The sequence below is a fragment of the Crocuta crocuta genome, unplaced genomic scaffold (assembly GCF_008692635.1).
Source record: "Crocuta crocuta isolate KB4526 unplaced genomic scaffold, BGI_CrCroc_1.0 scaffold274, whole genome shotgun sequence".
NCBI classification, from domain to species: domain Eukaryota; kingdom Metazoa; phylum Chordata; class Mammalia; order Carnivora; family Hyaenidae; genus Crocuta; species Crocuta crocuta.
Window position 1 is genome coordinate 1537512 of NW_027530222.1, and position 15935 is coordinate 1553446.

Consider the following 15935-nt stretch of genomic DNA (forward strand, 5'->3'; position numbering starts at 1 on the left):
ATATTGGAAAAAGAAAAAAAAAAAAAAAAAAAAAAAAATCACCAAACCAAGTCTAGGCTAGTTTTGTTTTCTTGTTGGGCTCCTAAGACCTATTTTCCCAGTGTCCATTTCTGATGTAAGAGGGTATTTTCTTTGTGAATTGAACTGTTGCATTTGTTCTGTGCACAGATATGGTGAGAGCACAGATAAAACAGTTATCTGTGCATAACTCTTCTGTGGATATGATAATACCACAGCTTTCCTGACTACTTTTGATCAATGAAGGCCACTTTTACAGAGGTGCAATTACTGAGGTAATCATAGCTCATGTAACCACAATAAAAACAGTCCTATGTACTCATATTAAGTAACCAACAATAGATTCAACTTTCTCTTTGGGACTGGATATGGATTTTTACCATAATTTTTAAAAGCAGAGAATGAATACCAGCAAATGCTTTCGGCATATTTATTAGCGCCCAAGAAAACCAGGGGGAGGGAATTTTAGTAATGTATTGCTCTCTAGTCTTTGTGAAGGCCTGAAAGAGGCAGGTTGGTGGTCATTAGTCTTTCTGGAGGAATGAAGGAATGTATGTCCATTTCTCCCTCCTAAAATACAGTGATCCATCTCTTCCTGACCACTTAGGCTTAAGTTTGATGGAGAACGGGGCATAAAGAATATATGCAGAACTGAGGAATCCGGCTACTAGAAATTCCTGCAAGAAATCTTTTAGTAGAAATACAGGCAACAGAAACGTTTCTCTGTGGAACGTTTCTCCACTGCCATTGCAGAGAGCATCCTCCCTGCTGTTGTAGGAGAACCAGCTGGTAGCTCCTCCTTCACATATAAAACCCCAACACCAAGCCTGAAATGCTCATTAAGGAAATGCCCCACAGGGTTTTTATATATCGCAGCCTTTCTCTCTGACGGCTAAAACCTTTGAACAACTGCTGAATTAACTGATTCAAACTAGAGTACTGAGGAAGCCGAGATTATGCGCTGAAAGTGAGGAGGAGAATTTTCACTGTGGTCTCACCCCTTCCAGACTTCCTCATGGGTGCTGTGCCACCTAGGGTGATTGCAGTGTAAACAACAGCCACTGAAGTGTTGCGAAATCCAACATCCATCTAAAAGTGACACTCTGATAGTTTGGATAAAACAACTTCCCCCTTCTTACAAATGCACAGGCTGGTCTTCCAATTTGTAAAGCAACCCAGTTTACTTAGGTTTGTGCATAGGCCCGGACACAGATTTGTTAAGCACTGGGCATGTTAAATGCCATGGAAGTCAGCAGCATTGTAAATAGAAGTAGTGTTCCCATCCTTTTAGATACCAACCTAATGTTACAGCGTGGCCTTTATGATCTTATTGAAATGGTATCCGTGCTGCAAACTTAAAGATGAAACCTTCAGCTCTAATAGTCTCAGGGTTCTGCTTTAGTATCTCTTCTGGCATTTGCCTAATTGTGTGTGCGTGTGTACACACACACACACACAAACACACCCCACAGTAGGCTTGATTCAGGCCTTGACAGTTTCATTTGCATATGCATTTGTGAGCAAAGGGGAACCAAATGGAACACAGATAAACCCAGACGTTTGAGGCTATCCAATCTTCAGAAATGGATGGATGGAAACTAGTTCTTTGGCGCTGGGGTGTGTATCTGTTCACAGTGTCAGTCGTGTGTTGCATGGACTCTCTGACTGTACAGCTCACTGGACATTTCACCGGCCGCCTCCGCCACATGCCCCATCTCTGAGCATCAGCAGATGTTGACCTTTTACACCCTGATTCAGGAAATCCCACTTTTGTTTTGCTTTGTTTTATTTGAAATCGGTGGTGACCCGAAAGGATGCTTTGTTGTGCCTTTGGCAAATGTATCAACCTTTTTGATCGGGTTTGACCTTTTTGATCAGGAACCTAGGAAAATTTAACTCCTTAATACCTAACGAGAGACCACTAACAAATAAAGTGATAGCTTGTAACCTCACCTCATTGTGCCTTTAGCGGCTCTGTCTGGAGCGCAGTGGGTGGTTCCTCAGATTTCTGCAGCAAACAGGATGTAAAAGCTTCCAGGAGTCACCCAACATCACACACAACGAGCTTGCCTATTGCTGGCTTTTAAGTCAAGAGATTCACAATGAAGCCATCAAACATGATTGTGTCTCTTAGGCTGCTTAAATGGCATTCACACACTCCTTCTTTGTGGGCTCATAAGGTGCTCCTGTGTGCACTGGTGGATTCCTTTCCTCTCCAAAGGGCAAGAATTTTTGCATAGATGACTCACTGCCTATTCCACAGGGTGCAGAAAGGAAGGTATAAGCTAGAGAAGAGGGAGTTGCTTGGATTTTTAACTAAGATTGGGTGTTTCCTGGGGCTTTTCCCTTTATCCCAAAGAAAGAAGCAATGAGCATAATTCCAGCAAGCATAGAGACAATGCCATTATAACAGATGTAACATTCGTGAGACTCCCATCATCAAAGCATATATCAAGGAAAGGGAATGATATATACTATTGATGTAAATTATTGATGTATGTAACTGTAAGTTCACATACATATGCTATACACACAGTGACTAAAGATTTTCGAGCCCTAATAGATTTCAGTATAGATCTCAAACTGTCAACACCGGTATTAAGGTTCAAAAGCATGGACGGAGTGGTCATCCTTTCTGATCATCTACTAAAAATGTTTTTGAAACAAATTTCCCATTAAGATCATTTGTACCTGCTGTTGTCTATTTATTAGGAAATAGGTTTCCCAATCATTTCAAAGGTCCTTGATTTAAAACTTGGTCATTTTGATGCGCTTTTGACCATGGCTGAAAAAAAATACTCGTGATATTGTCAGCAATTAATGAATCCCAAAATATATCTATAGTCATTTGAGCCTTGTGATCTCTGTTTTTACTTTACCTAATGGGGCAGTAATTCATTTAGGTTTCATTCTTTTTTCTTAAAATGTATCACACACAGATAAGGAAACATTCACGATTTTACCCAAGTGAACATTTGTTGATGCTGATGATGCAAATTAAGAGTTGGTTTGGTGTGGGTGTTTTTGCTAGAGTAATAAACTAATGATCACCTCCTAGCATATATTATCTGATCCCGAGTCCTGAAAAGCAAGGGATTCCCCTAATATGTTAAACATTATACAGACCATAATTAGAACAAGAACAGGCCTAACATGCACATAGTTTTGTGTGGGTTATTATCACTTAAGAAAGCAGATGACGATGAGTCAGAGATTAAAGGTAGGCCAGCCACAGAAATGAAAGATCACATCAGGAAACATCGTTTCAAACAACTTCAATATTTTTTAATAAATAAAAATATTTCTTAGAACAGCAACAAAAGAAAAGAGAACCCAAGTAGACATTATTTCTTTACAGTACTTTTAAGTGACTGAGACCATGATATGTAAAGCATAGAATATTGATGGAAGTGTTTGGCTACCCTCCCCTCTGTGCCTCATTCAATTAGAAATAATGGTTCCATTTTCCTGTTTTCTCTTATAATGAGCATTGCCTTCGTCATGGAGTTAAACTTCATCTCTACTTTGATTTCACGGACAGGACTGGGAAACAAGGGAAGTGCTACCTGCAAGGAGCCATCAGTCTGTTGAGAAAGCCCAGAGATGTTTTCATACTTGAAAATATTTGATGCCAGTTGGAGACTTTGTAACAGTTGTGTTCCATACAGCATCCAGATATTTTTGTTCAGTACGGATTTACTGTAGAAACCTGGATCGTGAGGAAAATAACAAGGCTAATCATTTCCCCACCCAAGGGTTATTAGTAATCATTTTCATGCTATCCAGACATCTGCAGTGTTTGTTTGGGTTTCTTTCCCCTTTGCTTTAATACTTCTAAATCCCCCCAAATAAAAGTTTCATTTGAATTGCCCTTTAACTAATTAGGTTTTATATAATGAGAAAAAAAAAATGATCAGGCTAGTGTTGCTATATGGCAAATTGCATGGTGTGCTACATTGATTTTGAACTGTTTGCTGATGTTCTGGAAGGAAAGCCCAGGTCCCAGGTGAAATGCCTTTGGGACTCTGTTATATCATGTACCCAGTATCCTCATCTCAGATCCATTTCATATTTGTGTAACTAGCATTTCACATTCATGAAACCTTTGTGGTTATCCTAAAATTGAATGAACATTAGGACATAGCTGCTGCTTTAATTCTGAAGAATAAATCAAATACTACAGTGAAGAAGGGGGAAGTATCCCCTACCTAAAGAAAAAAGAAATGAGAAAGTTAGTAATATTGTCAAAAATCACCCACCTTGAGCAAACTGACTTTTTTCATGTGTTAACCTTTTCCCAGGTGAATTTAGAACCTCAGGCCAGTTTTTAAGTGTGAGCTGCTATCTGTTCCTTTGCTATTATCTCTGTGTAGGGGCATCTGGAAATTCCTAGCATAAACAAAGATTAAGCAAGATCTCTGAAAGGCCCCACGGTGAGCCTCAAGCATGTAACTGTGAACTCCCGCACTAAGTGTGTGGATATCACTGACATCTCGGAGTATAGATATGGAGCTGGCCAACGAAGTGCTCCACTTCCCGGGAAGAGTTAGACAGTGCTTTTGCTCAGAACTGGAGGGAGATGTTCCCACATGTCTATCGAATTCCATTTTACAAATGGTGAATCTGAGGCTCAGAGTGGCCGAGTCATTTGACCAAGGTACCAATGTAACAAGAGCAGGAAGGCCCATCTGACTCCAGAAGTTATGCCCATAACATTACACCAAATGGAAGAGCTCAGAAGGAAAAATTCTAGATTTATTGACTCTTATTGCAGTCTCTTTCAAATCTACCACACTGCCACCTTAGACCAATTGACCCCTGAATTAACCCATTTTTGGCACAGAGAAATTTAGTGTCCTAGAGAAAAAACAGAAGTTCATTTTTTGGTACCTCACTGTGTTGTCAGCAGAAGTTATAAGCATCATGTCTTAGTAGAGGAGGTAGGGGACTGTGACCTCCACCACATTAATATATGCCAGTATACATGCTTAGTGTGCTGAGCAAGAGGGGAGATGTATAGATATCAGGTATATTATAGAACATGAGGCAGCTCATGAAATTTTCTATGCAATTGTGAAACATGTTTGTAACATATTGAATGACAGTAAAAATCCAGATTTTTTTTCTTTGTATGCCATCTCAAAGACGGACCTGCCACTGTCACATTAAACTATATCTCTCCCACCAGTTTAATGACATGACATTTCTAAGGGTAGGCAGCTTGCTGTGAAGATGGTAAGATTACCTCCAAAGCCTTAGAGATTTCTTCTGGAAAGCTTTAGGGTTTTCTATAGATTCCTTTCGAGGCATCAATAATGCTTCCAGATTCCCTGCGTAACAGAAGCAGTAACTATATAAACCCAAAGGGACCTTGTGACTTTTCCTCTACCTCATACTTTCCTCTCACACTCCTTGGAGAAGGATGTTTAATGGAGGCTCAGTAACATCCCCCAGCAGTGGCTTTTCATATTCATGGTGGCACCATGTTTCCCGCCATATTTTAGAACCAAGAAATATACAAAAATTAGTATTCTTAGGAAACTTAAAGAGCATTTATTCAACATCATCATTTTACAGTATACAAGGCAACTAAGGCTTTGAATTGTCTAAGTCATCTGGGCTGTGGCCAAGGTAGGATTCCAGCTCAATATGCAATTTCTAGAATAGGACTCTTCACATTCTACCCTGATATTAGAACTCACCTTCTCATTTGATGAAACTAGTAAAGTTTCTAGTTTCTAGTGAAACTAGTGAAATTCTACATGGAACAGCACTCTAGAGAGAGATGGGAAACCTTAATCACAATTTACTCTGTTTTCAAGGGGTGCCCACACAGTGAGTGGAATGCTGCCTAAAGTTCATGAATGCCGAGTGCCATGGATGGTGGAGGACAACTTAATAGTCTAAAAGAACCTTACCTCTACAGCTTTCTTGATGTGAATCCATGTTTTCAGCCTTCTGCTTCAAGCTTGCTTTCCAGTTAGACAAACTATGACATCAGCCATAGCTGGTCAATTTTAGCAATTCCAACATGATTGTCTCCAATGTACAGTGCAGAGTTTTCCTTGGGACACAGAGGAGAAAACTTTTCTTCCAAAGTTTCACTCTCGTAACTAGAATCTCAGTTTTTCTGATTCATGAAAGCGAGTTTCAAGTGCCACAACCAAATTGTCACATGACAGTTTTCTGAATTCTCCCCCTAATGAAAAACAAAATTCATATGACATATATATTTGATTCATAATCTAAACTGCTGGGTCCCTTAATTGAAAGAAACTTGAAAGTGAACATTATTTAACTATGTAACTATTAATATTAAAAATTATATAACATATTTAACTATTAATATTAAAAATCAAATCTTTTCACAATATCCCAAAATATTTCCATTGCTTTCTGAACAATAGTATTAATCAATATAGGCCCTAAAGCTGGATTATTTGAGCGTTTCTACATATCAGGACCATACACTTTAGGAATAATTAAGATCGTAAAAAATAAAGGGACTGCATTATTTTCTCTACTTCAATTCAGCAAGAACTGTTAATACTACAGTAATCTGATTTTTATTACAACAGCAACCACAAATGGAATCATAAGGGCTAACATTTATTGAATGCTCACTACAATATAAAGCAGTTATTAACTCACTGAGTCTTGAAAACAACCAGCAGATAGTATCATCATCCCCCCCCCCTTACAGATGAGAATGACGATTTCCTCTTTTATGATCAAGAAAGACATAGAGGAAGTTCCTTGTCCAAGTGGTAGAACTGGGATTTGAATCCAGCCTGAGCTCTACCTTACATGCACCATATATTAAAAAAATTACCCCAAATAGGTATTTTCTAAGCTTCCCATAGATGTACTTTGAAAGTTCAACAATGACAATAGAGTAATTGCATCTGATGGACATTCCAATTTCTTTTTTGTAAGGGGACAGCTGTGGCGTATGTGATTATGGTCTCCATACTCCTAGAGCCGGTCTTTGGAGTCCAGTCGAGGAGATTATCAAGATGAGTCCAGTCCATTTTCCCAGATGTATTGTGCCAGCATCCTTAAGAAATAGGGATTTCCGCAGAAGGCTGTTCTTGAATGACTGGCCATCTACAGCCCCATTGGACACATGGAAGTTTCCCTCCCCTCATCCCAATAATAATTTCTCAAATCCAGTTTGGATTTCACTATGACAGTCAAAAGAGCCACTGTCAAAACATGCAGCAATAATTTTCCCTTCCCTCTTAGTCCTCTAGATTTTCCAAAGAGCATGTACCTCATCCCAGTAGGCTTCATCCTCCCATGAACTTGAATGGGACCCTGCTAGACCATTGTAGAACCCCTGAAGGGATGGAAGTTAGCAGCTGAGGGAAGCCTTAGAGATCTTTTGGTCCAGCACCTTGATTTACAGATAAGGAAATGGAAGTCCAGAGAAATTAACAGCCAGACAATTCCTCGGTAGCAGTACTGGGACCAAACCTGATTCTTCTGACTAACAGTACCCTTTGCCCTGTAACAAGCCACCACTCTAAGATCTTCGTATTGGCCCAAAGATATACCTTAGTTAATTCATGAAAGATTAAATTAATAAATTCTGCCTCAGGTTATCCAAAGAGGCAATACAATACATTAACTTTTAATGCAGTATATATATATTTCTTTCTTTCTATTTGCAATTTCCACCTACTCAAAACAAGTGACCCCCTGGCCAAACACTTCTCAGAGGCTACATGTTATGCAAAGATTTTCATTAGAATTGGCTATCACAACATAGAATTTGTTTCAATTATACTATTAATATCACCTCCAATGTGCCTAATTTACTCCTGGGAATTAAATGTTTGCTAGCAATGTTGATTAAATATTTATTTGAGCCAGGATCTTAGAGTAACAAGAGTACATAGAGAGTAACTGCCTAATTTTAAGTGGTTTTCTTACTTAGCCTTGCAATTAAAAGACAAAATCAATTTTTTAAAAAATAAGATGACATGTTAAATTTAAAGTCTCCTGATGGCCAAATATTGAAGTATGCATGCACAAACAGTAACATGCTGTAGGAGTTTAGGGGGGCAACAATTTTCAGTGCCTTATTTTTCAGGACATTTTTCCTCCCAAGGGAAAAACCACACATAAAATTTTGTCCCATCAGAGATACGTATAGATTAGATTGGGATTTCCACATGGGATCACTGCTTGTGGTTCTGAGTTTTGAGTGTTCCGGAAAGTTAGGCATCCCACATAATGGAAATTTTGGGGGTGGGGAATGTCTAATTATATTCCCAGGCAAATGCAGGGACTACCTACGCTTCTTCCCCCAAGAAACCATCTGAAGTACTCAATACAGAAGAAAGTTAAACTCTAGGTAGGGATCAGATTATAACTGAGCTATCTACCTCGATAATTCCATACAGTCAGGTAGTTAACAATTCAAAAGTGGAATGTCCTATGTTAACTTTTTGTACATATAGGAAGATCCTTAAAGCAGAACCTCAGAATCAGAAGGAAACATCTTAAAATGCTAGTAAAGAGTATGCTAAAAATAGGCATAAATATTTAATATATTGGAAAATGGAATACAGTTTATGAATCTAATTTTCAAAGCTCACTTTTAAATTGATTTAGTATAAATGCCTGTCTTTACTTAAATTTCTTGGCAAAGCTTATTAACCAGTCATGTTACTTAATTTCATCAAGTCACTGAATGCCTAACATTAAATTTACAAAGAGCACCCCCATTTAGGACCTGTATTTGCCTCTCCCACAAGAAAAATATGGAGAGAATCATTTCAACAAACTAAAGTATTCATAATTTGAGCTAATAATGTAAAGAAATGTATTTTCTACAGAAAACCACAAGTTTTTCTAAATAATTTCTAGAAATCATATTCATTCCCTCAAAATGTAAATGTATAGTTTTTCAAAGATAAGGAGCACAGTTCAAGTAGACTTATTCTGTTAATTCAGTATCTACCCAGCACCAAAATGCTCAAGTGAAAAACAACATTAGTTGCCTATTTTGCTTATTCATGTTACTGAATAGTAAGTAACACTTGGATACAAATATGGAAAATATTATTACATTCTTTTTTTTCATTCTGCAGTTTTGACAGAGTAATATCAATATTAAGATTTCATCTGCATTTGTGTACACACACACACACACACACAAAGCAACAATAGATTAGCTTTTCTAACAAATATTAAAATACCAAAGTTATAGCGAAAGTAGCATGTCTTGCAAGAATGTTTTTCGCTATAATCTAATTATGGAGAAAACAATCTGATAATACCTGTTTACAGTGGCCTGGCCACTTGATATCAATTATTCAATTATTAGATATTTACTGAGGCCTCCTGCAAGGCTTTGCCCTTCCTCAAAGAGATCCAATCTAATTACAGAGATGAGAAATAGACATATGAAATTTAAATTAACAATATTAAGACTCATGTCTTACCCCATATTAGTGAGAAATCAGGAGCACAAAGAGTAACATGCTATATGAGTTTGGAGGTGTAGTGCTTTTTGTGGACTTGGGTGGTCCCAAAGGACCACAGAAAAGATATAGTTTTGAGCTGATCTGAATGGGTGGTATATTGGAGTCCTAAAATGCATGCTTTAGTTATGCACCTTAGCAAAAATAATTTTAAAGCATCCAATCCTAAATCTGAACCTAGCTGTTCTGCTTTTCCAGAGTCTTTTTTTTTTTTTTAATATATATATACTGGTAAATCTAAGAAAGAAAGAATATCAGTTCTCAAATTAACAATGCTTATCATTACCTCTGGATGGGAACCAAAAACTCTAGAAACATTAGTTGAAGTAAAAAAAAAAAAATCATGAAGACATACACATCCATACGTACAAACCTTAGCTATACTAAGAAGCCAGAAATTACCAGCATTCCCTTTCTTTCTCTGAGAAGTGGTGTAAATAAAAATAGGAAATAAATCCACTTCTTTGCAGAGATAATGGCTCACACTTAAAACATACCCCAAAGAATCTCTCATGAAAGACTAATGCAACCAGTTCATATCTGTAAATATAAATTGCCAAGAATGGAATCCTCAAGTGAGAAATTATTTCTTTCACGTTATCTTCTAGTTTCAGGCACCAGCTTTATATAATGGTTTGAAATGCTGAAGTCCCTATTTGGTTATTTATAAGAATACTCTAGTTTATTGCAAAAGTAAACGTATATAGCTTTGTTAGCGAAGGGGCTATATAATGTCCATTCAATGTTTTGGGAATCATCAATTGCTTGCTCTTGTTTGGTACGGGAGTCATGTTTTGTTAAGTGCATCACAGCCAAGTTAAAGAGCAGATGTGTGGTTTGTGTCTTTGTCCATATATTTTCTGTTTAGGCCAAATGACATTATAGCTGAAAATAACATACCCTGATTTTTCCTGATGCATGCAGATCTTCCAAAGTTTAATAGGATATGGCCGAATATTTCTTCCCTTGAGGTTTCTAACCCAAAACAAGGTAGGAGCATGTAAAATTCCTAGTAATATAAAACCCCACATGTTTAGGGGGAAAAATCCCACGTACTATTTTTCAGCACTAACTAAGAGCATTATTATAAATGCCATGGCTTTGAAAGAATCTGATTCAAATATTATTTCTAATATGAAGAGTGTCCTGGAAATATTCGAGTGAAAGATATAGGGGGAAATTAATTAGATGGCATGGAAGTTATAAGCACTTCATCAAATTTAGGTTGAATGTCTCTCCCAAGAGAAACTACCACAGTTTCGAGTATAAATAATAAGCCTTAGAAACTTCTGAATGCTGCAGGTGTCTTTCCACTGTCTCCCTTCTGCTCTTAACTGACTGCGACGTCAGTTGTATTGAAGGTCGGGAAAAATACATAAAGGCAGTATTGAAACCCCTAACAGACTTGGGTTGGTTTGTTTTGTTTGTTTGTTTGTTTTTTGGGTTTTTTTTTTTTACTGTTTCTCCACATTGACTGGCAGAAATTTGAATCTCTCTCTCTCTCTGTGTGTATCTCTCTCTATTTCTCTCTCTTTGTCTCTCTCTCTCTTCCATATCACGGTATATTTTCTCTGTTGGAGCTTTCCCTCTCAATCCTTTATGAATTAACAATTATTTCTAGCAGCATTAAGAGCGACCTGCTTTCTGTCTGTCCTTAGAGCAGTGATTTTCTGACTTGTAATATCAAAAATAAGTAAATAAATAAAGGAGAGACACTGTCAGCAGTGTGATTACACAGGAAGAAATAGAACTTTTAAAAACTGGGCACTGAAATTCATAAGATGAAGTGCAATGTTAAATTCACTTTAGCATCTAGCCTATAGATATATATAGACACGTATAAATAGGAGTTTATCTTAATAGAAAATTGTATTCTTTTGCCTTTTTTCTTCTCAGAAAAAAAGGCACAGTTTTGGCTTCCACCTTCCTTCGTTATATACAGGATGTTCCTTTTAAACTCTAATGAATACAGATGGAGGAGGAAATGAGCGAAAGGAGGAACCAGGAAATAGCTGCTAAGCAAACAAAATATATTAGCAATTTGTTGGGGAGTCAAATTGGAAGGGCTGCATTTTCAGTCCTTGATCAGGATGATGAAATTGGGACTGTCCTAGATACATATATTAGTAGCAAATAGAATTATCTTAATCATCTGCTCCAAATGAAGTTTTTCAAGTTTCTGCATATATATATATGGAAGAAGAAATACAGCTCAAGCTCACCCCTATTAGTATAATTCTGGGAGGATTCGGGGGAGGTTTAGTGGCTTTATTCCTTGGCAAGTTCAATGAGAGCGTCCTCAGTGAAATGTCACTCAGTATTTCCCATTGAATTTCAGAGTTCAACAAATTATACAAGACAGGATCTAAGACTTAACACTTCTCCACAGTGAGTTTTGAGATGAACAAGATTATGCATTGTTCAAAACCTGAAACAGACCTACTTAATTATTTTGCTGTGTTTTCTGTCAGTGTCACTGCACTGAAAACTTTCAGAAATACCTTCAGCTAATACCAGGTACCGTTGTTTTAGAATGTGGATAATGAGTTCAGATGAATTTGTTTGAGAAGCAACGCACAGGATAGAGTGCTTAAACTTGAAATTTTAGCTCAAGATGCACTTTCTAGCAGAGGCCAGTTCTGTGCAGCCATAATTTACCTTGTCAACATCTGCAAAGAACGTCAGGTTCTACCTGCTTTTGCTATTTTCACAAGTAACTTGTCCTGAATAATTGGAAAAGAAATGGCAGACAACGTACGGAGCAATCTCTGCCATTAACAAACTGTTATGATCACAAAGGGAACAAATATTGAGAACAAGGCTACAATTTTTAAAGGTAGACAGGTTCAAGGTGACTCTTGAGACAAAGGTCCAGATGGTTGGCCATTGAGATTATGTTCTGTGAGGTCTAATCAGTTCAACAAAAATAATCTAACTGACTGAGGCGCAGACGAGCTTTTGATTACGCAGAGAGAATGACAGTGAATTGAGGCAATGATTGCTAATTATCTCAGCACAACTACTGTTTTAAGAGAGGGTCAATAGGGGATCCTAATATCCATATTGCTACCAGAATAATCCTTGCATAACTGGCCTCTGAAATGGTAATTCTCTTTGCCTTTGAAAATAAAGCTTCTAAACTTTATTACTGATGATATTAAACCATTTTCAGCCAAATACAAGACTTCCTTTGTGACTGAAACCATCTCCCAGAAACAACAGATACAAATAGTCTCTTCATTTAGGGCTACTTTTCAAGTGGGTTGATGATAAGTTATTACAGTTTGAACGTTTCACTATTGTTTCTAATGTGCTGTTCATTCTTTTAAACCTATCCAGTTGCTCCCAAATTAGCTTTGTCAACAGTTTCTTCTGTTCAAGTTGCAAACCACAAGAGAGGTAGGAATTCTTGGATTCATACAGTGATTTCATGGTGTTATGTGTTGTGAAACATTGCACTGTATGAATCTGGAATATCTGTGAAGTGTACCCATCAGCTTATCGGTGAGGCATGTTGACTGATACCAATCAATGCATCAAATAGTACTGAGAATGTCATCTGTAAGAGGCAAAAAAACTTCACTCAGAAATTTCACTGCTGCAAATTAAAATTGCTGCGACATTTGTTTTCTGAAAGATTCACATGTGAATAAGCGTTCAAACAGTGTAGGATCCTGCATAGAACATGAATGTTAGAGTATTAACATTGTTGCTCATTTGCATTGAAAATGAGGAAACCCACTTACAGTGAGTTTCAAGAATGCTTTTCATGAGAACAGAACGGCAAGTTCCATGTTTAGTTGAATTTGCGACAAATGAAATACCTTATCATTTCTATTTCCATTGTTTGAAATGAATTTGAACAAATGCCAGTGAAGATCTGCACTGGGTTCAGCATTGATTATGACCTGAAAATAATAGTTATATTACTTCTTTTAAATGAAAGCAAGCAGTATCTCATCTGTGACTCATGAACAGTCCATTCCAGCTAGCATCTGTCATTCACAGAATGAAGATTTTTCAGGAAACATAAAGACTTCTGTTTTTATTTTACCATTTTCCTTTAAATGTCTTATGTGACAGGTGTGTCTTGTTTTCCACCCTTGACTGTTGGGCTTATGTCATGTTTTTGGTTTGTGGGGGTTATTTTTGTTATTGTTGTTGTTCTTTGTTTTTTTTTTTTTTTTGAAAAACCTCTTTTAAAAGATTATTTTTNACACCTCTTATAAAGAAATATATTTATTAACAGAATCCAAATTTAGTTTGACCCATTTGATGAAAATGACCATAATAGCTTACTTATTGCTTATTGAATAGAGTCAGATCATTTTCCAGACTTGAATTAATGTTGAGTTTGTCCTTCTGTGACGTACAGTGAAAAAGAAGAAACTGGTCTACAGATGGGAAAAGGGAAACGGACAGTATTCAAATCATGTCTTAAAATCTCCTCACAATGTGCTTTTACACGTTAAACATTAATGGTGCCATTTTGAAGGGAGTGCAAATGGATTTGAATTTGGAGGAACTCCGTTCTTTGGAACAGAATGATCACAGGGTCATAGGGCACCAAGCCTATCTGGGCATGTATGCACACCTTACGGCCACGGAGGAAGATCTTTCTTTATCTCCAAAATGCAAATCTACATAAGGAAACCAAGGAAGTGAAGGAGAAAGGGAAGCAAAAGGGGCTTTCATTGATTTCATTTCTTTTATGTCCCATCAAGTACACTGGAAATACAAGAGGCCTGGAATCTGACCCTGCATCATTGAAGCCCCAGTTTCTTGGGGTCACAGCACTAATGAGGTTCTAACACATCTCCAGAGGCAGGAAGAATCCACCTACTGACTTACCTTTTAAAGAATCCGTATTGTCATCAACTGATGTACATAGCTTCAAAAGCTACGTAAGGTTGCAAAATAGAGTAGGGGTGCAGTAAGGACGAGCAAGATGCTACAGCCACATCATGGCCACCCCTGGAGGAGGCCCCTCAGAGGCAGGGTGACTCTTTTCATGTAGTGAGGGGAAAATACTTTTTGAGAGTTCTCATTCCTTCACTTTCTATCTAAACTCTTTTTCCCAAATGCTTGGGTTTTTTTTTTGGGGGGGGGGCGGGGGGGGGTTGGGTTTTTTTTTGAGTGACTAAAATGGATTTTCACAGCTTTCCTAATTTGGCCAAAAAGAAAAACTACCTGTGCCACATTCAGAATACTTGATCTTATATTTACATAGGCATGTAACACACGATGAGAGGCAACATGGCAGACAGTAAGACAGAAGACACCAGGGAAAGCTTAACCCCTCCCCTTCTAGCATTCTTTTTCTTCCATTCTCTTTCTCTCCAACCTCCTGTTTCTGGCAACTCCTCCTTGCCCAGTCCTTCTCCAGCCAGTGTCAGTCAGAAAGAACCTTTACTTAAGGAGAGGGTTGGGTCCTTCCTGATCTAGAAAGCCAACTTCCAATACTCCTTCTAACACATCCCTAGCTTTTATTGGTCTTGACTAGCCAATTGCTAAGTACCGTATTATCTTATCATAACTGTTTTTATACGATGTTGTAGATTCATATGGGGGATTTTACCCCCCAGGGGACTTTGGTTGTCACAACTTGAGGGTTGCTACTGCATCTAGTAGGTAGAGGCCAGGGAGACTTCTAAATACACCATATAGGAAAACAAAGAATTATTTGACCCAGCGTGTAAATAGTTCTAAGGCCGAGAAACTGCACTAGACTCCTTAGGACTGGCTCACGCTGCTCCCTGGTATGAGGTGGTTCTCAGGAAATACGCGCTGCCAACACTTCCTTGCCACAGCGTGGCTGTGTGTTCTAGATGACCCCACTAGCTTGTCTACACAGCAGCAATGAAAAATCATCTACAATGCAATTTGAGATTGAAAAACTACATAAACCATAGCAATTTTTAAAAGTCTCCTTTTTTCTCCTTAAACTGATCTGCAGAGACATATAGACAACCGTCAGCTAAGATAATCAGTAACTCAGTTACACCTTGTGGTGTGGCTGTTGCTTTCTAAATTCTTGAATGTATGGGATATAGCCAGACTCTGATGGAATTCACATGGGGAGGAATGTATTTAAACCTAACTTTCCTCTTGTGCCTGCCTCTGTTTTGCAAAGAAAGGCACCTTAGGATCATCACTGGATGATCATCACTTAGGATTCATGGCTATGTTCATTTGACAGCATTTGTTGAGTGCTTAGTGTGTGCCAAGGAGATGTTTTGAGCTCTGTGGTTACATCTGTAAACATAACACAGTCTACACTCATGTATTTATACTCAGAGTATGGGGGAGAAGATTTGTTTTAAATATACTTTTCAGATAGTATAAGTTCTACAAAAAATTAAATAGGATTAGGAAATTGAAGATTAGTATGTTTAGGCCAGGAGGATGGGGGGGTGCTGTTATTTC

The 15935-nt window shown here is 37.8% G+C and overlaps 1 protein-coding gene across 5 annotated transcripts in view; it reads left to right on the forward strand.

Moving 5' to 3' along the window:
• Positions 1–15935, forward strand: part of NTNG1 (netrin G1) — a 312855-nt gene that overhangs the window by 241344 nt on the left and 55576 nt on the right. Inside the window, exons 5-6 of one of the 5 annotated variants that reach the window (XM_077765548.1) lie at positions 10434–10499; positions 12849–12908. The exons of 3 other annotated variants lie outside the window; for them this stretch is intronic. In XM_077765548.1, coding sequence (XP_077621674.1) covers positions 10434–10499; positions 12849–12908 — 126 coding nt within the window. The remainder of the gene's footprint in view (positions 1–10433; positions 10500–12848; positions 12909–15935) is intronic. One more of the 5 variants, XM_077765550.1, reaches the window with a different exon arrangement.